The 25452-nt window shown below is 35.8% G+C and overlaps 1 protein-coding gene across 1 annotated transcript in view; it reads right to left on the bottom strand.

Moving 5' to 3' along the window:
• GPR158 (G protein-coupled receptor 158) overlaps nt 1-25452 on the bottom strand; it is a 420554-nt gene that overhangs the window by 170380 nt on the left and 224722 nt on the right. Inside the window, exon 4 of the mRNA XM_047864839.1 lies at nt 22526-22749. Within this exon, the coding sequence (XP_047720795.1) occupies nt 22526-22749 (224 nt within the window). The remainder of the gene's footprint in view (nt 1-22525; nt 22750-25452) is intronic.

Genomic DNA, 25452 nt, shown 5'->3' with positions numbered 1-25452 from the left:
AACAGTAGACTGGTTTCTTAAATTCTTTATGATTTGGTTTACTCAAACATAAAATGAAGATATCTACTTACATGGTGGCTATAAGAATTCTGTAGCTCCAAATTCATACCTATGATGTTACACTATTTCATTTTGATCACAGCACTTACTACCACCTGATACATTCTTCTTTATTTCTTGTATTACCTATCTCCAGTGTCAAATGTCAACTCCTCAAAGGCAGATCTTATTTGTCCTGTTTAGCGTTATACTCCCAGGATGGTTAATAGTTCCAAGCATTCAGTAGATGCTCAGCAGATGGATGATAAATGGAAGAAAGGAATGGAGGGAGGGAGGGAGGCAGAGAGGGATGGCATAAGAAGAAAAGACGAGGAAAAATAAAAAATGCTGAAGTTTTTATTTATTTATTTATTATTTTTTAGAGAGAGACAGAGACAGAGAGAGAACCAGTGGGGGAGGGAAAGAGAGAGTGGGACAGAGGATCTGAAGTGGGCTCCACGCTGACAGTAGAGAGGCTGATGTGGGGCTCGAACTCACAAACCCCAAGATTATGACCTAAGCCAAAATCAAGAGTCAGATGCTTAATCAACTGGGCCTACCAGGTGCCCTATAAAATGGAAAATGCTAAAATAAAACTTTAATAAATGGTGAAAATGTGGTGGAGAAGGTTATGATTAAATAACTATATTAAAACCATTTTCTCCTATCACTTAGTATTCTAAAAGATCACTTTTATGGGCCACGTATTGAAGTGCATGGATGCCACAGTCCAATTTTCAAAACTTAATTGTTCCCAGGTTGTTTATATTATACTGATTTGATAAACATACATATACATATTAATAGATCTGTAAATTCTTATGTGCATACATATGATTCCTTTAGTGAAGTCTTCTGGAAGTAAAACTACTATGAGTTTTTAAGTTTATTAAACAATCCCAAATTTTATCTAAAAGTTTCTACCAATGTACACAACTCTCAGCAATGGATGGGAGCACCTAGACCCTAACATCTCACCAACACAGAGCATTATTATTATTATAAAAGTACATGTCTTTGTTTTAATTTTCATTTTGTAATTACTCATGAATATAGAGAATGCATTTTTATACTGTTGTTGTTTTTCCAAATTGCTTATGTGTGTTCTTTGCCTATTTTTCAATTGGATATTCTTCTATTTCTTACTGATTTCTAAGAGGGTTTTGTTTTTATATTAAGAATGTGAATACTTTACGACCATAGTATATCAAAACCCCTTTTTCCTAATTTGCCTTTTACTTTTTTTTTAATTGTTTAAATGTTATACTTATTTCTAAAGCTCACTCTTTACAATTTGAAAGCCAGAAAAAGTAGACATTCCTGATCACTAATAAAAGTAGCTTTAAGGAAAGGTAACCTACAAGTGAACTAAATAATTTCCTAAGTAACTAGAGGAAGAAAAGAGATGAAACTCTAAATTTGAGCTTAGGGACTATGCTCCACTCAGAGCTCATAAAATATTTTTGTGTCAACAAAATACATTGGGGGGATAAATACTGTGTGCTGGGATGGAGACCGTGATTTTTTAAGATCAAATTTCTGGTCCTTTTATTAAAATATACCACATATATTTGTCAGAAGAGAAGTAAAAATGAGTAAGAATTGAAAGCATTACATTTTATTTGAAATACACTTACTTTTAAATACTTAGGGAAAGGCACCTGTCAAAATACACTTCAGACTGCATCAAGTTCAAAATGCCTTAGAACTGGCTAGTAAATTATGGAATAGGATAACTCCTAGTAAATCCATTATACCTTGGATAAACAGCAGTTCATCATCTGCAGAAACCCTGAATTTTGATATAATTCTTCAAGAGGTGGGCTATCCCTAGACAAAATAGTTTCATGGCCATTATTATTGCAAAGGTCCTCTCATATCCTAAGTTGATAGTTTTTCTTTTCTCATTATTTCCTCTGAGCCTGACACTCCTAGAGAAGTGGCAAATAATGTGGTGCGCCTGTCATCAGTTTCCCTGCTAACATCTAGGGCTGCTAATGCTAGCCAGTAACAACCTTTCAGAATAAATCCATTAGCTGCCTCAGAATCTTTTTTAACACAGTGCTCCAATAAACTGAAGGGAGGGGGCAATCAGGTTTTAGCTCAAGTTCCCTTCCTCATTAGCATGACAACAAATCCTACTTACACAGTACCTGCATTTTAAATAGGAAGCCCTTAAAGACTGGAAAGCTTTCAGGACCAAAATAAGTGAAGCCCTAACACCTTGGGGACATTGGCCTTGATGTTTGGAACAGGGATGCTTAGCCCACACTTCCTTGATCACACTCTGCCCTGCACCTACTTTTAATGCTGGGGCTGGCCCTACTCAGACTTCTTATAACTTGAAGAAGATCATTTGAAAGTTAATTCAGAAAACATGTTTATAGTTCTCCAGTTTTCAAGTCTAGCACTTCAGGTTTCTTCATACATATGTTTAAACATATTCCACGGGAGGAAAAATTACACAAATGCTATCAGGCATCATGTTACAGAATCAAATATTTTATTTTAAATGATATATGCTTTGCTTAGTTCTTATCTTCTTACCCCTATAAGGACAAAACTACAGAATTAAAAGTTGTGATACTTTCTTTTTTAGTAACTCTTGGAATGGCCCAGAAATTCCTTCAGTGAATGAGTCCATATACACACATAGTCATAAAAACATTCATCTCACATTAGCTGGTATGAAATGATTCCTATTTGTAGATTCAATACTCCCCTACACTGCTTACTACATCAGTCAGGTTGGATTCCAGAGTTCATATACTGTTGTTGTTTTGTTACTGTTTTCCAAACTCTTGGACCCACTGAGTTCTCTAAGTCCAGGGACGATGACACCTATGTCCACAATCTGTTAGCTAGAGAAATGATGGCCTCAGCAGGTTACAGATAATCTTTCTATACAATTAGTATATCAAATTAAGAATGTGAATCTCCCAGATTCAAAGAATCATAGAATCTTAGTGCTTGGAAATTACCTCATCAAATTTACCATTTTAAAGACAAAGGATAAATAAAAGGACAAATAGCAGCAGAACAGTCCTTTGACTCCTAGGTCACAAAAAATAGATATTAAATACATTGATTTTGAATACAATTAGAGTGCCTTTCATTTGGAAATTAAGTATTTTATAAAGACTCGTATTTCCTCTTTACAATTATGTTGTATGTTTGGCTATATTGCCTATAAATTTATTTCTTCTTCAAACACATCCTATCAGTGAAGTAAGTGAATAAAATAATCCAACATAATTTATTAATGAAGGTAATTTGAAAATATTCTAAATTTTGTTCTGTAAGTGAAATATGTTCCAACCCATCTGTGTTTTAGTAAGAGGCAAGTCTATAAAACAACACTCTTATTTGTTTTATGTTGTATACGAAAGCCTAGATGAAGTAATTGTTGTAGGAACATAATCAGTCATGCTTAAATTCACAACAACTATGAACTCGAGCTGACACAATCAGTCCTGCACTGGCAGCTAGGTTAAATGGAAACATATATATTAAAGATTACTTTAAGAAAAGTACTAATATTAAATATATTATGAGGTTGAACAAATATGCAAGTTGAATACAAAATCTGCAAAACTCACAAAAAAGAATTCATATAAATTCCAAGAGTCTATGACTGATATAAAATGCCAAAGAATATAGGTATTCCTGGTAAGATAGCAGGGTGGGCAAGATGTATCAGGCAAATTCCTCTCTTTCCCTTTCCAAAACTGATATGATTTTAAGACTATACAAATGAAAAAAAAATCTATCTTCGCAGTGAGAACCATCAGTGAATGATGTCAACGTAACAGTAAACAGTAAGTAGGTAACTACAATACTGATTGAAAAAAAATATTACAGTCCGACCAGTGACCAATTCTGAAAAATCCAATTCTTTGTCATTCCCTCAGCACTCAGTGGATTAGTGGCAGTATAAATGAGTGTACAGAGAACAAAACAAACTTGAAAACAGTGTGGGGAGAGTTGGGAGAGGTGTCAGGAGATACATGAGTTTCCCTTCAAAGTGATTGTTCCTTACCAGCAGTCCAAAGAGTAAGTGCTCCAAATTTCACTAATAGGATGCTTTAGGCTCCTTCCCAACCCCTCAAGCCCTTTGCTGCATCTCTAACTAGTAACTGTCTATTTCCCTTTAACTTAAATCTGGGTTTTGAAGTTACTCTGCTCCTCCTTTTGACTATAGGCTAATAGTGTAGAAGATAAGAATAAACAATCCAAATAAGTTCAACTGAAAAGGATAAATTCGTCATTTTTGAGGAAATATCTCTGAAATAGATTGATAGCAAAAAAAAAGAAACAGAAATTATAGAAACATCTGATTTGAGGGGCGCCTGGCTGGCTCTGTCAGTAGAGTACGTGACTCTTGATCTTGGGATCTTCTGAGTTTGAGCCCCAAACTGGGTGTCAAGATTATTTAAAAATTAAAAAAATCTTAAAAAAAACCCCACAACATCTTATTTGAATTTTTGGTCACGTTCAGGCGAACTTTGCACTGTTTGAAACTACAGTAAGCAAGATTAGAATAGCAGCAGTAGTATTACTGAGCATGTACCAGGCCCTATGCTAAGTGACTCATATGTATGATCCTATTATTTTTCACAAAAACCCTTAGATATATATCACAACTGTCCCCATTTTACATATTATCATATGCAATTTAGAGAGACTAAGTGATCTGTTAATTAAATACGGAACTATGTAAACTTAGGGTCACACATCTAGAAAATGGAAGGACTGGGATTCTAACTCAGGCTATCTGACCCCAAAACCTTTTCAAATAAAGATAGAAAACATAAGGAACAATAGTACAGAAATTAAAAACAGTTGCTGAATTTTATAATATCCTGTAGATGGGGGACAGCAGGTTGGAAGGTGCTAAAAATGGAAAGAATGAAATAGAAGACAAACAAAACCATCTTGAGATGGGAAATCCTTCAAACACATCAGTGAGAATATTAAAAAAAAAAGAAAGAAAGCAAGCCTTGAGATCGAACCTATACTTAATAAGAGGTCTTCAAAGAGAAGCCTGGAACCAGAGAAGAAGAGACAAAAGAAGAACTAACACATGGGAGACTTCTTAGTATCAAAAAACAAAAAAACTTGATCTGAAGTTTGAGAGTATACATTTCATTTTTTGCAACCTCAATGAAAAAAGAGCCATATCATGATGGTAAAAGTAAGTAAAGAAGTTAATACGTATTCAGACGAGAAGTTTTGCTCCATAAAGGACAAAAACTGGGCCATCCTGGAAATTGCCCACAATGCTTCTTTTTGGAGCATAAATGAAGCAGCGATAATAGAGCTTTGAAAGAAAAAGAAAGTAACCCCCCATTTCTGCCCTAGCCAAGGTGTTGTCATGTAAAAAGCCACAGTTGGTGGGGGTAGGGAGGTCAGATATGACATAGGTATAGAACTACCCTTTTTGAAACAAACCACATTAAGATACGTATATTTCATAATGAAGAAAGATTGGCCAAAAGTCAGAACTCAAAGGCAAGAAAGCACAACTGGAAATATATATAGTGAGCAATTAAACCATATAAACATACAGGAAGAAGTCTAAACAATCGATTTAACTGCAGCAAAAGCCAAAATATGTTAAGGAATTGTTTTCCCTTTGAAACACATGATGGCTCTTATTGAAAACAGATGGAAACTAACCACAGATTGCATGTTAATAAAATGGGAAGGAGGAGATGAGGAAAAATAAAAGTGCTAAATTTCTTATATATATTCAATAATGGGGAGGGAAAATACTATAATTATGATATTGGGTGATATTTTATTAGTTCCATAGAATTAAAATACCTAATAAGTTTAAGATCAACCTTGTCATCCTTAGGAAAACAGAAATTAAGGAAAATATCATATATCATAAATATACAGAAATAAATAACATCATCCTATGTTGGGTAGTAGTAATGGACTAATATTAGAATGAAGTTTAAGGAAACAATTTTGTAAATCAGTATGCATCTTCTATAGTCCCTCTACAGCTGCAATGAAGGTACCAGTTCTTGGCTTCCAACAATTCTACCTCTTTTCATGTATTATGCTGCACCTCTCTTCCATAAAAAGCAAAGGAAATGAAAGGCATGAAAGTGGAATATTACTAATTATAATTACTATCATAATATTACTAATTATAAAAGGAAAATTTTAGAGATGATTGACTGGGACTATGAAAGATAACCTGTGGAAGTATACACATTTAACTGAAGGATGGTACAAATCACAAAATCTATTTGTAAAAAGTGATATATCACAATACTTAAATTTAGCCACGTAGACAAAAGAGTTGCACACTGAAAACGACAAAACGCTGCTGAAAGAAATGAAAGAAGACATAAATAAGTAGAAAGACATTCTGTGTTCATGGATCAGAAGACCGAATATTGTTAAGATGGCAATAGCACCCAAGGGATCTACAGATTCAGTGCATTCCTATTCAAGATCTGATGGTGTTTTGGAAAATGTAGAAATTCATTTGAAATTTCAAGGGCTCCCAAATAGCCAAAATAATCTTGAAAAGAAGAACAAAGTTAGAGGACTCACACTTCCTAATTTTAAAAGTTGCTACAAAGTTACAGTAATCAAAACAGTGTTGCACTGGTATCAAGGCATAGGTCAATGGAACAGAAGAGAGACCCCAAAAAGAGACCTTCGCGTATATAGTCAACTGATCTTTGATAAAGGTGACAAGACCAGGCAATGGGGAAATGATAGTATCTTCAACAAATGGTGCTGGGAAAAACCAGGTAATCTCATGCAAAAGAATAAAATTGAATCTTGACTTTACAGTATACACAAAAATTAGCTCAAAATAGAATGAAGATCTAAATGTAAGTCCTAAAACTCTAAAACTTCTAGAAAAAAATATAAAGGAAAAGCTTCATGACATTGGCTTCGGGAATGATTTCTCAGATATGAGACCAAAAACATAGGCAACAAGAGAAAGCACAGGTAAATTGAATTTTATCAAAATTAAAAACTTCTGGGGGTCAAAGGATACTTTCAAGAGAGTGAAATAACAGCCCACAGAATGACAAAATATTTGTAAATCCTACATCTGATAAGTGATTAATATTCTGAATATATAAAGAACTCTTACAACTTAACAATGAAAAACCAAACAACTGGATTCATAAGTTAACAAAAGACCTGAATAAACATTTTTGCAAGGAATATATACAAATAGTCAATAGACACATGAAAAGATGCTCAATAGTCACTAATCTTTAGGAAAATGCACGTCAAAACCACAATGAGCTAGTACTCTCATTCATTAGATGGCTATTATTAAAAAAGTAAACAAAATAACAAGTGATGGTAAAGACGTGAAGGAACTAGAACCCTCATGAATTATTGGTGAATTATCAAATGCTATAGCCTCTGTGGAAAAGAGTTTGGTGTTTCCTCTAAAAGGTAAACACGGAATGATCATATGATTCAGTAATTCCATTCCTAGGTTATATCCAAAGAATTGAAATCAGCGACTCAAACACATACTTGTACACCAGTGATCATGGTAGTATTATTTACATTAGCCAAAAGGTGAAAAAAAAAAAAAAACCCAAATGTACATCAACAGAAGAACTGATAGAACAAAATGTGGCAAATACATATAATGGAATATTATTCGCAGTAAAAAGGAATAAAGCTCTGATACATGCTCCAATATGGATAAGCCTTTAAGACATTATGCTAAGTGAAATAAGCCAGATAGGAAAGGACAAACAGTGTATGATTCCGTTTATATTAGATACTTTCAAAAGACAAATTTGGAGGGGCAGAAAGTAGAAGAGAGGTTACCAGGAGGGACAGAGTTCCAGTTGGAATGATGAAAAAGTTCTGGAGCAGATAGTGATGACGGTTGCACAGCGATGTGAATGTATTTAATGCCACTGAATTGCAAGCGTAAAAATGGTAAATTACATGTTATGTATATTTACCACAATAAAAAAGTAATACATCTTCCTTTATTTCGCCAACATAGGCATTAGAACATCATAATTAGCCTAATAGAATTTCATTAACAAATCAGTCACACTCTATATTAAAAGCATCTAATTTTCCAAACCAAAAATGTGCAGCTATAAAATCCCTTGTCAATTAATTGCTAATTAAAGAAAAAGAACTACTACAGCAATATAAGGGAAAACACAAACCACAGTTTGTTCGCTTTCAAAAAATGACTACCACTTTTTTCCCCCAAACTACTAAGCTCAAACAAACCATGCTAAAATTTACTAAGAATAAATCAAGCAAACAATTTTTTTTTTCAGAAGTGGAATATGCTGCTGTTCCTTCCAGTGTATCTCTTCTCCTCCAAATTTTTCACTTGGAAATAAATTGTGCTAACACTTGACATTATTAAGCTTTAAGGAACCATACTCTGTCTTCAGAATAGCTGATAGAAAAATATGTTACTTGTCAAATTATTTGTTTAAAACTGTAGAAGGGCGCACCTGGGTGACTCAGTCGGTCAAGCAACCGACTTCAGCTCAGGTCATGATCTCATGGCTGGCGAGTTAGAACCCCACATCCGGCTCTGCTGACAGCTCAGAACCTGGAGCCTGATTGAGATTCTGTGTCTTCCTCTCTCTCTGTCCCTCCCCCACTCATGCTCTGTCTCTCTCTCTCCTTCAAAAACAAACATTTAAAAACATGTAGAAATAATTTAAAAATATTTAACATGCAGTATCTTTTTTTTAATTTAATTTATTTATTTTTGAGAGAGAAAAAGGGGCAGAGAGAGAAAGAATCCCAAGCAGGCTCAGTCAGCACGGTCAGTGCAGAGCCTGACACGGGGCACGAGCTCACAAACCATGAGATCATGACCTGAGCTGAAATCAACAGTCCAACGCTTAACAAACTGAGCCGCCCAGGTGCCCCAATATGCAGCATCTTTAAAATACTATGTTAAAATTGCTGTTTTAGATCTCACTAGGGTCAAAATCATTCAGTTTGTTGACAGATTTAATCTTTAACCAAGGGCACAAGGACAAATGTACATAATTAGTTCTCTAAATGTTTGTGCAGAGTAAAATTTAATTTGCTCTTTGTGGTATCCTACTACAAACCTCACCTAAAAATATAATGGAATCTAGTTTGTGCTGTTCCAAATGATAAAACGTTAAACCAATCTTCAATCGATGATTATTGGTATGTAACTGCAGAGTTGGTATTTTTGGCATGGGTAAACCCCATTTAACTAAATGAACCTATAATTAGGCTTCCTGGGAGAAGCAGTGAAACTAAAGGCAAATTTCTGTATCATCTCATGTCTCCTAATATTTCATTTTAGAACAGAGAACTGTTTTCTGTTACCATTACAGTACATTTGCATGATGTCTGATATACAGGATCAGCTGTTGGATTTGATGCTGCCATCACTGTTTCTATTTTCGATCTGTGAATGTGGTTATTTCTGTCACTTCACAGAAATAGTCTAATTAAAAAAAGATGCCTAAGTTCACAAATGGTCCATTTCTAATAGATCTGTAATGAAATATAATTTCTATACTAAAAGCATTTAAGATGCTATATACTATAAATTCGGGTGGAACTGGAAGAAATAATATGGTTCACATGCTGGAGAAACAGGAAAACGAGCATAAGTCTCAGATTCTAACCTCTTTATAGGTGCATGTCTGAGTAGATGCCTTAGCCATCATTACTGCGTATCACTTCCGTCACCAGCTTGTCTCACTATTATATTACAGCACATAGCTTCCCACTCTACAGAAATATGAAGAAGAAGCTGCCATCCAATCGTCACACCTCAAAGTTGGGGTCGCCCAGTGAATACCTTTTGAAAACTCAGGAACCAACAACACTTCAGAATGTTCATGTGATGAATGTACAGTCCTCCCATTTTTCTAGATCCAGGATGGTGAAGAAATTTCATGCAGAGAACCTGCTTAGAGTCCTGCTTGATGAGAGGGGATCTGAGGCTAATTCTGGATCAAATGGGAAAGAAGACCAAATATGTCTATCACTGCCTTGTAGTGATGACATGTGCGATGCACACTGGCTAACTCCAATCTAGATATTCTAAAGGTATCCTTGCATTACATTAAATAGCAAAGAACAGGGTATCAGGACCACATTTGTGATGCCTCTACAGAATTGATTTACCTAAGCTATATTTAAACATTAAAACTTTAGCACAGAGAGGAGCCAAGATGGTGGGACAGCATGGGAGTTTTTTGTGTCTCGCATCTATGAAATACAGCCAGATCAACACTAAACCATCCTGCATACCTAGAAAACAAATGAGGATTAACAAAACAATCTTCACAACCTGAACCACAGAACTCAGCAGGTACACACTGCAGAGAGGTGAGGTGGGGGAGAGAGAAGCCGCAGAGGGCAGGGAGCTGTTTTTGCTTGTGGAGAGAGGATGGAGATGTAGGGAGAGTACAGGAAAAGCACCCTCCCCAAAAGCAGCTGGGAGAGAAAGTGGAAAAGTGGAAACAGCTGCAGGGACTGAAATAAAAAGGGAGAAAGGAGAAGGTTTAAATTCCATTAAGACTCTATAAACAGGGGAAGTGCAGAGTCTGAAACTCCACAGCTTGATACCTGGCAGTTCTCTGGTGAGAAGGGCAAATCCCCAAGAGCACAGTGAAGTCTGGGGGGTCCCTCAGGCCACAAGGGGAGAGGCAGTTCCTCTGCTGGGAGTATATGTGGTAGAGGTTGTGTGGCCCCACCACAGGCAAAGGCCCCAGTGGACCCTGGAGAATAATCACATTAGCTGGTGCTGGAACAAGGTCATTAAGGGTGAAGCCTAGTGCTAGATTTGTGTTGAAATTTACCATAATCCCTGAAATGCTGCTGCTACACGATCACATGAACTTTTCCTGGGGTGGGCTGGCACCGAGGCACAGTTTCTGGGCATCGGCAGCAACATGGTGCCACAAACATTCCTGGGTGCGACTGGAACCCAGCCATTGCTTGGTGAGACCCTCATGCAGAGAGGCAGAATGGGACAAAGCCGCAGTCCCTCAGAAGTGAGGGGTTGGAAACACAGCTGCATGTGATATAAAACTCAGGAAGGAGGTGCCACCAGGCAACCTGACAGCTTGATCACCGACAGTGTAAAAGCAGGAAGTGGACAGAAGCCAGAGACAAAGGACTAGCGTGTGATTGCTGATCCAGGAGAACAGAGTTCCAATACTTGAGACTGGGTGGCTGGGTGACACCACTTTCACCCCTCCTGCGAATGCGCATACACACCTACCAGCACCGCAACAATCTACCCCAGTAAGCTAAGCAGTGCCATCTAGTGGAGAACAGAGCCATTACACTAAGCCCCACCCAACTGGGCCAACCTTGCTCTCAGGAACACCACAAGTCTCCCTGCCTGCTTAGTTTACGGACTATAAAGTGCTTCATAGTTTGAATCTTAGAGGAAAATTATGTAATTTCACTCGTATTTCACTCTGCTCACTGGTCCACATATTCATTTTTTTTTCTTTTTCTTTTCTTTTTCTTGACTACAGAAAGAGAAAAAATTTATTTTTATTCTCAATTTTTATTAAAAATGTTTTTCTTTAAAAATGTTTTTAATTTTTTCTTTTTTACATTTTTGTAAATTTTTCAAATTCTATTTTACTTCCATCATTTCATTTTGTTTTATTTCATTGTGATCATTTTTTCAAATTTTCAAATGTTTTCCTTTTTTCCCCCCATTTTTTTCTCTAACTTATCAAGCCCCTTTCAACACCGAGACCAAAACACACCTAGGATCTAGCATCATATATTTGATTTGTGTGTGTGTGTGTGTGCGTGTGTGTGCGTGTTGTTTTTAATTTTTTAATTTTTTTTTAATTAAAAAAATTTTTTTACCTAATTCATTCCTTTTCTTCCTTCAAAATGACAAAAGGAAGGAATTCACCCCAAAAGAAAGAGCAGGAAGAAATGACAGCCAGGGACTTAATCAACACAGATACAAGCAAGATGTCTGAACCAGAATTTACACTCACGATAATAAGAATACTAGCTGGAGTCAAAAATAGATTAGAATCCCTTCTGTGGAGATAAGAAGTAAAAGCTAGTCAGGGTGAAATAAAAAAATGCTATCACTGAGCTGCAATCATGGATGCATGCCATGCCAGCAAGAATGGATGAGGAAGAGCAGTGAATCAGCGATATAGAGGATAAACTTATAGAGAAAAATGAAGCAGAAAGAAAGAGGGAGACTAAGGCAAAAGAGCAAGATTTAAGAGTTATGTGAGCAAATCATAGCAGAAAACTTTCCTAACCTGGGGCAAGATACAGACATCAAAATCCAGGAAGCACAGAGAACTCCCATTAGATTCAACAAAACTGACCATCAACAAGGCATATCACAGTCAAACTCACAAGATACTCAGGCAAGGAAAGAATCATGAGAGCAGCAAGGGAAAAAATCCTTTACCTACAAGGGAAGACAGATACGATTTGCAGCAGACCTATCCATAGAAACTGGACAGGCAAGAAAAGAGGGGCAGGATATATTCAATGTGCTGAATCAGAAAAATATGCAGCCAAGAATTCTTTATCCAGCAAGTCTGTCATTCAAAGTAGAAGGAGAGATTAAAAGTTTCCCAAACAAAAATTAAAGGAGTTTGTGACCGCTAAACCAGCCCTGCAAGAAATTTTAAAGGAGATTCTCTGAGGGAAGGAAAGGTAGGTAGATAGATAGATAGATAGATAGATAGATAGATAGATAGATACCAAAGCAAAAAAGACTAGAAAGGACCAGAGAACACCACCAGAAACTCCAACTCTACGAGCACCACAATGGCAATAAATCAATATCTTTCATTACTCACTCTAAACGTCAATGGAGTAAATCATCCATTCAAAAGACATAGGGGAACAGAATGGATAAGAAAACAAGATCTATCTATATGCTGTTTATAAGAGACCCACTTTAGACCTAAAGACACTTTCAGATTGAAAGTAAGGGGATGGAGAACCATCTATCATACTAATTTTCAACAATAGAAAGCCAGAGTAGCCATACTTACATCAGACAATCTAGACTTTAAAATAAAGACTGTAACAAGGGATGAAGAAGGGCTTTATATTATAATTAAGAGGTATATCCACCAAGAAGACCTAACAATTGTAAACATTTATGCTCCAAATGTGATAGCACACAAATATATAAATCAATTAATCATAAAGATAAAGAAACTCATTGAAAATAATACCATAATAGTAGGGGACTTTAAAACCCCACTTACAGCATGGACAGATCATCTAATCAGAAAATCAACAAGAAAACAATGGCTCTGAACAACACACTGGACAAGACGGACTTAACAGATACATTCAGAACATTTCTAAAGCAGTGGAATATACATTCTTCTCCAGTGCACATGGAACATTTTCCAGAATAGATCACATACTGGGACACAAACCAGACCTCAACAAGTACAAAAAGATCAAGATCATACCGTGCATATTTTCAGATCACAACACTATGAAACTCAAAATCAACCACAAGAAAAAATGTGGAAAGGTAACAAATACTTGGAGACTAAAGAACATCCTACTAAAGAATGAACGGGCTAACCAAGAAGTTAAAGAGGAAATTAAAAAGTACATGGAAGCCAATGAAAATGATAACACCACAGCCCAAAACCTCTGGGACACAGCAAAGGCGGTCATAAGAGGAAAGTCTATAGCAATCCAGGTCTTCCTAAAGAAGGAAGAAAGGTCTCAGCTCCACAACCTAACCTTATACCTTAAAGAGCTGGAAAAATAACAGCAAAAAAAGCCCCAAACCAGCAGAAGACCGGAAATAATGAAGATTAGAGCAGAAATCAATGCTATTGAAACCAAACAAAACAGAACAGATCAATGAAACCAGAAGTTGGTTCTTTGAAACAATTAACAAAACTAATAAATCACTAGCCAGTTTGATGAATAAGAAAAAGGAAAGGACTCAAATAAAGAAATCAAGAATGAAAGAGGAGAGATCACAACCAACACAGCTGAAATAAAAACAATAATAAGAGAATATTATGAGCAATAATATGCCAATATAATGGGCAATCCAGAAGAAATGGACAAATTCCTAGAAACATTTAAACTACCAAAGCTGAAACAAGAAGAAATAGAAAATTTGAACAGACCCATAACCAGTAAAGAAATCGAATTAGTAATCAAAAATCTGTCAAGAAACAAGAGTCCAGGACCAGTTGGCTTTCCATGGGAATTCCACCAAACATTAAGAAAGAGTTAACACCTATTCTCTTGAAGCTGTCCCCAAAACTAGAAACAGAAGGAAAACTTCCAAACTCTTTCTATGAAGCCAGCATTACCTTGATTCCAAAACCAAAGACCCCACTAAAAAGGAGAACTATAGACCAATTTCCCTGATGAACATGGATGCAAAAATCCTCAACAAGGTATTAGCCAACCGGATCCAACAATACATTAAAAAAATTATTCACCATGACCAAGTGGGATTTATACCTGGGATTCAGGGCTGGCTCAATATCCACAAAACAATCAATGTGATTCATCACATTAATAAAAGAAAGGACAAGAACCACATGATCCTCTCAATAGATGCAGAGAAAACATTTGACAAAATACAGCATCCTTTCTTGATATAAAGCCACAAGAAAGTAGGGAGAGAAGGATCATACCTCAAGATCATAAAAGCCATCTGTGAAAGACCCAATGCTAATATCATCCTCAATCTGGAAAAACTGAGAGCTTTCCCCCTACGGTTAGGAACAAGACAGGGATGTCCACTGTCGTCACTGTTATTCAACACAGTATTGGAAGTCTTAGCCTCAGCAATCAGACAATACAAAGAAATACAAGGCATCCATATTGGCCAGGAGGAGGTCAAACTTTCACTCTTCACAGATGACATGATACTCTATATAGAAAACCCAAAAGATTCCACCAAAAAACTGCTAGAACTGACCCATGAATTCAGCAAAGCTGCAGGATATAAAATCAATGCACAGAAATCGGTTGCATTCCCATACACCAACAATGAAGCAGCAGAAATAGAAATCAAGGACTCGATCCCATTTACAATTGCACCAAAAACCATAAATACCTAGGAATAAATCTAACCAAAGAGGTGAAAAATCTATACACTGAAAACTATAGAAAGGTTATGAAAGAAATTGAAGAAGACACAAAAAAATGGAAAAAGATTCCATGTTCCTGGATAGGAAGAACAAATATTGTTGACATGTCAATACTACCCAAAGCGATCTACATATTCAATTTCAAACAACACCAGCATTCTTCACAGAGCTAGAACAATCCTAAAATTTGTATGGAACCAGAAAAGACCCCGAATAGCCAAAGCAACCTTGAAAAAGAAAACCAAAACAGGAGGCATCACAATCCCAGACTTCAAGCTGTATTACAAAGCTGTAATCATCAAGGCAGTATGGTACTGGCACAAAACCAGACACTCAGATCAATGGAACAGAATAGAGAACCCAGAAGTGGACCCACAAACATATGGACAACTAATCTTTGACAAAGCAGGAAAGAATAAATATCCAGTGAAATAAAGACAATCTCTTGAGCAAGTGTTGCTGGGAAAACTGGACAGTGACATGCAGAAAAATGAACCTGAACCTGTGTGTATACACACACACATACACACACACACACACACACACACACACACACACACACACACAATGGAGTTTTACTCAGCAATCAAAAACAGTGAAATCTTGCCATTTGCAACTACATGAATGGAACTATTATGCTAAGCGAAATTAGTCAGAGAGGGACAAATATCATATGAGTTCACTCATATGAGGACTTTAAGACACAGAATAGATGAACACAAGGGAAGGGAAGTAAAAATATATAAAAACAGGGAGGGGGATAAAACATAAGAGACTTTTAAATATGGAGAACAAACAGAGGAGTTTTGTGAAGGAGTTCTGTGGGGGGGATGGGCTAAATGTGTAAGGGGCATTAAGGAATCTATTCCTGAAATCATTGTTGCACTATATGCTAACTAACTTGGATGTAAATTAAAAATAAATAAATAAATAAACTTTAGCACAATATCAGGAAAATTAACAAATAAAGCTATGAAAATTATATTTATTTTCTGTAAGGATGTTTATCATTCAATACATTTAACAATATTTTCTATTTAAGAATCCACAGGAAAAATATCTCTGAAGACTTAATGATAGGCATATTCAAATTTCATCTGAGTGACTGGTCAGTTTTTATCTTATGAACCCTAACTTGCTTTTTTTCTCCTCTTTTCACTGTTGCTAGAAAACCCCAGAAAGTTTTCTCTAGCAACAGGCTAAAAACAGTATACCTGCCCTCATGGAATCATTCCATATCTTAACCCCACCCTTGACTTCAACTAATTTTTTTCTACCCTTTTTTCACTGAGCCTCAATCTATTAATACTTTTAATCTTCTAGAAATTTTTATTATGGGTGCTGGTGTAAGACAAAATATAAATACATACCTACCCCACCCTAATGGGTTACTTTGGGCAACTGACAGTCTCCTAGAGGCTGGGTTTTCTTTTCTATGAAAAGAGGGGTTACTTCATTCTAGTTCTCATATTTTGTCATCTTTCTAAATAAAAACCAGGAAATTAGTAACAAATTGATTTACATGACCAGCTTTTAAACTGTTACCATTGCAATAACACAACAGGGAGCATACATTCCATGACTTCATAATTGATAGTCTCTCAAGATTTTTGTAACTTTCTCATTTCTAAGGTAGAGGTTGGAACCTTCCTAGAAGGTCAATGATATAGATAAATATAAATAGTAAATAGCTATAGCTTAGTTGTACACTTAACATCTGAAAAATAACAAAAAGCCACATATAAATAAATGCATAGTAAACACTTTTTAAAGATAATTATCTATATAGAAATACCTGTGTAATTGCACGTGCATATGTGAATTGGCACTTGTGGAGCTTGGGTATTCAAAACATTTTTTTTTTAACTGAGACTAATTAAGTGAAACTATCCTGCCTACAGTTTAGCATTCCTTCCATTCCTTCACAGTGAAGAGTTAGCCAAAATAAGAGAATCTGTGTTTTGTTCATTTCAGCTATCTGGACAATCTATTAGGATTAGTATAAAATGATCATTTACAATTATAAAGACAGTTTAAATGAATTTATTGCCTGGAATCCCACTACTTATATCAAATAGGCATGGCTATATTTTTAAACACCTTATCTTTTAAGCTATTTTAAATGTCATACTTAGCCGCTAACATTGGAAGGAAACATATTATTAATTTCACAAAGAGGTCTAAAATAATATAATAAACAATATGTACAATAAATATAATAAAATAATATAACAAAAGACAAATGTATAGTAAGGTACTCTATATAAATTATCTCATTAAATCTTCAAAAGTATCCTGTGAGGCAATTAATAAACTCCTTCAAAAATTTTTATAATAGGGGCGCTTGGGTGGCTCAGTTAGTTGAGCATCCGACTTCAGATCAGGTCATGATCTTGCAGTCTGTGAGTTTGAGCCCCACATTGGGCTCTGTTCTGACAGCTCAGAGCTTGAAGCCTACTTCAGATTCTGTATCTCTCTCTCTCTCTCTCTCTCTGTCCCTTCCCCACTCATGCTCTATCTCCTTCTGAAAAATAAATAAATATTAAAAAATTAATTAAAAAATTTTATAATAGCTTTATTGAGATATAAATCCTTTTACAGTGTACAAGCCAGTGGGTTGTAGTATACTGACAGATTTGTGAAAGTATCACCATAATTTACTGGACCAAAAAGAAAGAAAAGAAACCCTGAACACCTTAGCAGTAACACCCCATTCTACCCTCCTTGTATCTCTTGACAACCACTGACCTACTTCTTGTCTCTACCAATTTGCCTATTCTGGACCTTTCACATGAATGTAATCATGCGATATATGATCTTTCATGACTGTTTTCTTTCACTTAGCATGTTTTCAAGATTCATCCATGCTGTACTGTATCAGTACTTCACTCCTTTTTATTGACAAAAAAGTTTGCCATTTTATGGATATACCACATTTTGTTTATTCATCCATCAACGGATGAACAGTTGGGTTGTTTCCATTTTTTGGCTATTATGAATATGCTGCTATCAACACTTGTGTGAACATTTTTGTGTATACAAAGGTTTTATTTTTGTTATTAGTTTCAGCTGTACAATATAATGATTCAACAGTTCTATATTCTTCTCAATGCTCATCAAGGTTAAATGTACTCTTAATCCTCTTTATCTATTCCACTCAGGTACCTCCCTTCTGGAAACCACGAGGTTGTTCTGTGTGTGTACACACACACACACACACGCACGCACACACCACATCTTCTTTATCTATTCATATCCAGATGGACACTTAAGTTGCTTCCATATCTTTGCTATTGTAAATAATGCTTCAATAAACATAAAGGTGCATGTATTTTTTTGAATTACTGTTTTTGTTTTTTGGGGGTAAATATCCAGTAGTGAAATTACTGGATCATAATGATAATTCTATTTTTAATATTTTTGAGGAACATCAATACTGTTTTCCACAGTGGCTGTACCAGCTTGCATTCCCACCAATAGTTCATGAGGTATTCTTTTTTCTCCACATCCTTGCCACTGCTTGTTATTTCTTGTGTTTTTGATTTTAGTCATTTTAGACATATGTTTTCAATTCTCCTGGGTATACACCTAGGAGTGGAATTATTGGCATATCATAACTCTATGTTTAATTTTTTTAGGGACCACTACACTGTTTATATTCCCAATAGCAATGAATGAGAGTTTCAATTTCTCCACATCCTAAACAACACTTGTTATTGTCTTTTTAATTTTTATCTATGTTAGCATGTGCTATAGGCTTGATTAGAATTTTCCTAATAACTAATGTTATTGAGCATTTTCATATGCTATTGGCCATTTGCATATCTTCTTTGGAGAAATTTCTATTCAGATCACTTGGTCCATCTTTAATTACTGTTGTCCTTTTATTATTTATATGTTATGAGTACTAGTATAGTCTGTAAATATTTTCTGCTATTCTAGGGGTTGTCTTTTTACCTTTTTGATGATGTCCTTTGATGCACAAAAGTTTTCAATTTTGATGAAGTCCAATTTATTTATTTTTTCCTTTTGTCATGTATACTTTTGATGCTGTATCTAAGAAACCTTGCCTAACCCAGAATCATGAAGATTTATGCCTATGTTTTCTTCTAAAAAATGTTTCTTAGTATTGGGCCTTATATTTAGGTGTATAACCCATTTTAAATTATTTTTGTATTTGGTATATTAACCCCCAATTTTTAAGTTTATTTAGTTATTTTGAGAGAGAGAGAAAGAGAGAGAGAGAGAACAAGTGGGAGAGGGGCAGAGACAGAGGGAGAAAGAGAGAATCCCAAGCAAGCTCCATGCTCTCAGTGTGGAGCCTCATACGGGGCTTGAATTCACAAACCCGTGAGATCATAACCTGAGCCGAAACCAAGAGTTGGACGCTTAACTGACTGAGCCACCCAGGCGCCCCAACCCCAATTTTATAGAGGAAGAAACTAGTTGAAGTGAGGCTAAGCAATTTTCCCAAAGTAAAATGGCATTCAAGGGGCTGGACAGGATTCAAGTATGAGCAATGTTACTCTAGAGTCTGCACACTCACCCACAATATTATGCTACTTCTACATTGCACACAATGTCTTTCTCTTTTGTCAAAATAGATATAAATTTTTAGATTATAAGTTGTTTATTCTTTATACTATCAGTGGGTAGGCAATGCAATGGGAAACTTGTAAGAGAGGCATCAGTATTACTTCAAAAGTAATGATCAGTTTTCTGCTTTATGCAAAAAAATGCTGTAAAGACACAAGAGAACTTTAAAAAGCAAAGCCAGTATCTACATGTTATAAACATGCCATCTTTACACTGGAAATGGTTTACTGCTTTTACAATTCTCTTCCTTTTGATAACTGAAATCAGAAGAGAAAAGTTCACCAAATGTTTCCTTTCTTCAGTATACTAGATCTGCATTCACTGACTATATTAACCTATATCATTTCCTAAAAATATTCCCCCTTATGTCACATTCTGTGAAAACTGATTCTTCAAAAAGTGACCATCCTAAAACTAGATAACATCTAATTTATTTACTACAACTAGTTTGTAGCTATAGAAATTTCACTAAATGATACACGAAGATATCTATTCTCATGAAAACCTTATAAAGTAGCATTTCATATGACAACCCAGAGAAGTTTGAAAGGTTAGTAACTTTGGAAATGTTAAGTAACATTAACATAGATCAAGACATTGGTCCATCAAGAACTATCTCAGTGTTCAACATCGCTCCTCATCAGGGAAATACAAATCAAAACCACACTCAGATATCACCTCACGCCAGTCAGAGTGGCCAAAATGAACAAATCAGGAGACTATAGATGCTGGAGAGGATGTGGAGAAACGGGAACCCTCTTGCACTGTTGGTGGGAATGCAAACTGGTGCAGCCACTCTGGAAAACAGTGTGGAGGTTCCTCAAAAAATTAAAAATAGACCTACCCTATGACCCAGCAATAGCACTGCTAGGGATTTACCCAAGGGATACAGGAGTACTGATGCATAGGGGCACTTGTACTCCAATGTTTATAGCAGCACTCTCAACAATAGCCAAATCTGTGGAAAAAGCCTAAATGTCCATCAACTGATGAATGGATAAAGAAATTGTGGTTTATATACACAATGGAGTACTATGTGGCAATGAGAAAGAATGAAATATGGCCCTTTGTAGCAATGTGGATGGAACTGGAGAGTGTGATGCTAAGTGAAATAAGCCATACAGAGAAAGACAGATACCATATGTTTTCACTCTTATGTGGATCCTGAGAAACTTAACAGAAACCCATGGGGGAGGGGAAGGAAAAAAAATGTGGTTAGAGTGGGAGAGAGCCAAAGCATAAGAGACTCTTAAAAACTGAGAACAAACTGAGGGTTGATGGGGGGTGGGAGGGAGGGAAGGGTAGGTGATAGGCATTGAAGAGGGCATCTTTTGGGATGAGCACTGGGTGTTATATGGAAACCAATTTGACAATAAATTTCATATATTAAAAAAAAGAACTATCTCAGACTTCTTAATATCCAATATAATATTCTACCCATTATATATCATTAACTCCATTTAGCACAGCAATCATTAATGATTATAATAAATTAAAATTTGTAAAGAACTGTTATCCCCTGTGCAAATGAATTATACTACATAGAGAGATTTCAGAGTAGTTTATTAAATAGACCTTTTAATTCTACCTGCTGCGCCAGGGACAGGTTTTTTAAAAAACGGGTTGTTATCTAGGTAACAGTGGTTAGATATTTCTCAACTCCACTTGCCTGCTTCTTTATTACATATACACTTTAACACATATTTTGTTGCAAAAGAAAAACAAGTATTGGTTAAATGAAGAGCATTTTGCCCATTTGCACTTTCTGGCTAACTTAAAGCCTGATTTTAATTTGTGTTGTATGCTTCTGTTAATGAAACTATTTAAAATAACTATTAACGTCTATAACATTAACATAATGGACACCTTCTCCTAGAATCTCAATAGAGGGTTTTCTTTTATTATGTTAACTTGAGGCCTTGTAATAGATGCCATTCACAGAGAGTTGTTTTATTTTTAAAATTTCTAATGGGAACACTTTATGCTTCCAGTAAGTTTGGTTATCTAAACCAATCTGTATAACTTTGCTAACACGAAGGGGTCATTTGAATTTGGAAAAGCTGGAAACTTTAGACTTTGTGTTTTTTTCCCCCAATACAACAAATAAGTTTCTGAAAGAAACAGAACCACAAATTCTTACAACACTGGCTACATATAATTCATTGGGTGACCAACTGAAGACAATTTCCCAGAAATGTTTACCCTGGACATTTTAGCATTTCCTCCACCCCTGACTAAGAAGCATACAAATGTTTATACTATTCTTTGATTTCTCAGAACAGAACCAAAGGGCAGCCTCTCTGAAAAGTCATATAAGCCCTTTGTAGGATAATGTGCTCAAAAATAGTCGTCCATTTGCCAACGGTTAAGAGAAATAAAAATGAAATATAACAAATACCAAAAAGCTTTCTAGATATGAAAAAAAATTAACAATACACTGGCTACTAGCAAAATAAATTCTTCTAGAAGCCAAAGAGATAGAAAAGAGAGTTCTTCAAGGCAATAAAGTACTGAGGCTCCACACTAAATTGGGGGAAGCATTCTGTAGAAGAAAATGTTATAATAAGGTCCCATATTTTTAAACCCTACTTCTCTTAGGAAGTTAAAGAATGTAACGTTCATACTCTGGTCTAATTATATGGGAATAGGAAGACTTCTGCCAAACAGAGAGGCAACTGGGGCTTGGAAAAACTCAATTTGTTTGAAAAAAGAAGTGGTCACTTCGTAATAAAAAGGAAGTACATAACCAGGGTACCTGGGTTTACCTTTGCTTTGCGAAAGTGGTAGACCACGAGCATGCTAACGAAGTCGAGCAGCATACACAGGGCTTGGAAGGAGATGATAGCAAGTCGCAAATACTTATCCTCCTGGACAAAGCAAGGGCTGTCATCAGCACAGTAGGGGCAGCCCTCTCTGCAGGGTAGGCAGACATGGGCTTCTTCTGACACATCTTTTGCACTTCCTGCCAAAGGGTGATCCGGATCCCTTCCTGAAAGTTCCAAATAAAACCACAGTGTCATTGCACCTCTGAGATAGGTGAGATTGAGTACACAAAACACATCCTCACCTCTCCATTCCTTATCCCTTTTATTAAAGACTTTTTAGCAAGCTTCTTGCTAGGGGAGAGAGTTACTTTGCTTTTAGACTCAAACAAAATTTTTTTTTATCACTTTGATTTAAAAATGTCATTCAGAGTAACTGAGAAAAATTAGCAAAAGTGTAACTAAAATTCCTCAATGGCAAAGAAGAGTTTTCTGTTATATCATTATCTACCAATCACCAAATGATACTTCCTATGGCACAAATCATATTCCATAAGTATTTGTTAAAGAATTAACCAGAAGGAAGGAGAAGAAAGTTCTCTCTTTCCTGTACCAAGTCATACCCAACACTTTTGGAACTTCTTGACCTAGATGGCACAGAATCCAAAATGAGGCTTTGATTGCTCCTTAATTCAGCAGAGATCTCATCTACTAAGTTCATTAGGTCTAAATTGGATAAAATGGCACTTAACCGACAGTTGTTCAGTGTGCAATTGCCTAATGATGGTGCATCCTTTGCCCAGAGTATAATCCATACTTACAGGCTATCATGTAATTTTCCACTTTGTCTACTCATAGGACATTTCTCCACTATTAACTAACTGCCACGATTGATCCTCCCTTTACTTTTAGATTCTTATTCTCAGTTATCATACTTAATTTAGCTCTGAAGCTCAAAAGGTAAAGATTTTAATTGTTGAGTTGAGTTTAACATTGACAAATATCCAGTTAATAACATAAACTAAAAAAAAAACTATTTCCAACTCCGAACTCAATATGAAAGACATTAGGGAATATATACCCGGTTTAGTATATAATATAGTGACCCAGTTTACTGTATAACACAACCACCCTGTTCAGTATGTAACACAACCTTGATAGATTGAGAAATCTGAGAAAGAGGTTGTTCTTATTAAAATAGCATTTTAATAATATAAAGTTTAATAGAAAGTCTTTATAACTTTCAACTCTTGTTGAAGAAGGTTCATATTCTTTCTAAAATGTATTTGTCTGCTTTCATTCCTTAATATATAAAATAGAAAAAACATAATTGAGTATTTCTTGATAATTCGGTATACAATGCTGTTTAAGAGTGACTATTCTGTTACACAGTGAAAAGTATACGAATTTAGGTATCCAGAAGATATGGTTCCCATTCCTAGGCAGCTCTGAGATATTAGGCAACTCACTTGACCACTTTGGGTCTTGGTTTCCTTATGTACAAAATGTGAATTGCTATGGGGATTAAATGAGTTAATGTATATAAATCAGAGTGCCTATTTTAACTTCTTCAAATATTGAAGATGCAAAGAGGAAGTAGAAATCGTTGGTGCCTTAAAGAAAATTACTGTTGTTCAAAAACAAGAAAGTTAGAAGCTTCGAAGAGCTGAGGTAAGGAGGAAGTAAATGGGAATGATAATCTCCATTTTAGAGAAGCTAACTTTGAGGTCCAACTCATTGTCCAAGAGTAATACACAACAAGAAGTGAACAATAATATAAGACTGGGGTGTGGGAGAAGGATCAGAATCAGAGAAAGAACCTACAGAGAGCTCTGGGAGTGGATAAGACAATAATTAGGTAATGTAAAGAGGGAGAACAGATATGTGCAAATTTTTACAATTTCATGAAAGAAAACAGATTTATTGGAACATACTGGAATGTGATGAAAGATGATGACTGAGGAAAGGCTATGAGGCAAAATGACTGTTTAATCCTCCGTTGACCTTTAAGATGGTGGTTCCCAAGGAACAATAAAGACTGGAACTAGGTGGTTGGGGCTTAAGGAATAAATATGTGATAAAATAGAATATTATTTCAATAAATGCTCCTTTGAATGAAAAAAAGCCAGAAAAGTTCATAGTTAGCAGGAATAATGATGAAGTAAAAAAAAAAAAGGATGTTGGTTTTGTGTTTTGTTTTCTTCTATTACAGGTAAGTTCTGTAAAAGGAGGCACTGGAAAGACTGGTAAGAATAGGATGGGAGGATTGGATGTAATGAAAAGCACAGTTGGAGAAATTAACTGTAAGAATAGCTGATGGCTTTTCTCATTATCAAAGGAAAGAAGTAGAGATGGATTAAAGATTTTTTTATTTTTATTTTTTTATAGAAAGGAGAATCAGTTGAAAACTGTTCTGAAATACAGACCAAAGAAAATGTGGAAGTCAATTGTGTAGTCTTATACTTGTGAACAACTCAGGCAGAATAGGTGTTGAGAAAGAAGAAAGGTGGTCTTGAGGATGAACACATGAAAGATTCGAGCAGCACTATTATACAAGATGACTACTTGGATCACTTTGCAGAAAAAGAATCCATTTAGAGTAAGATGGTATGATTTACTAGGAGATCTAGTCAAACCAGTTTTTTTCTTATTTTCTACAATTACCAGTAGCATAGAAACTACTGCGGAGACAGAGCAGTTAAGGAGAGAGAATAAAGAAAGGATTGTGACAGGGGCACCTGGGTGGCTCAGTCGGTTAAGCAGCCGACTTCAGCTCAGGTCATGATCTCATGGTCCGTGGGTTCGAGCCCCGCGTCGGGCTCTGTGCTGACAGCTCAGAGCCTGGAGCCTGTTTCGGATTCTGTGTCTCCCTCTCTCTGACCCTCCCCCATTCATGCTTTGTCTCTCTCTGTCTCAAAAATAAATAAATG

The sequence above is a fragment of the Prionailurus viverrinus genome, chromosome B4 (genome assembly GCF_022837055.1).
Source record: "Prionailurus viverrinus isolate Anna chromosome B4, UM_Priviv_1.0, whole genome shotgun sequence".
Lineage (NCBI taxonomy): Eukaryota > Metazoa > Chordata > Mammalia > Carnivora > Felidae > Prionailurus > Prionailurus viverrinus.
This window is presented reverse-complemented; position numbering and strand designations above follow the sequence as displayed.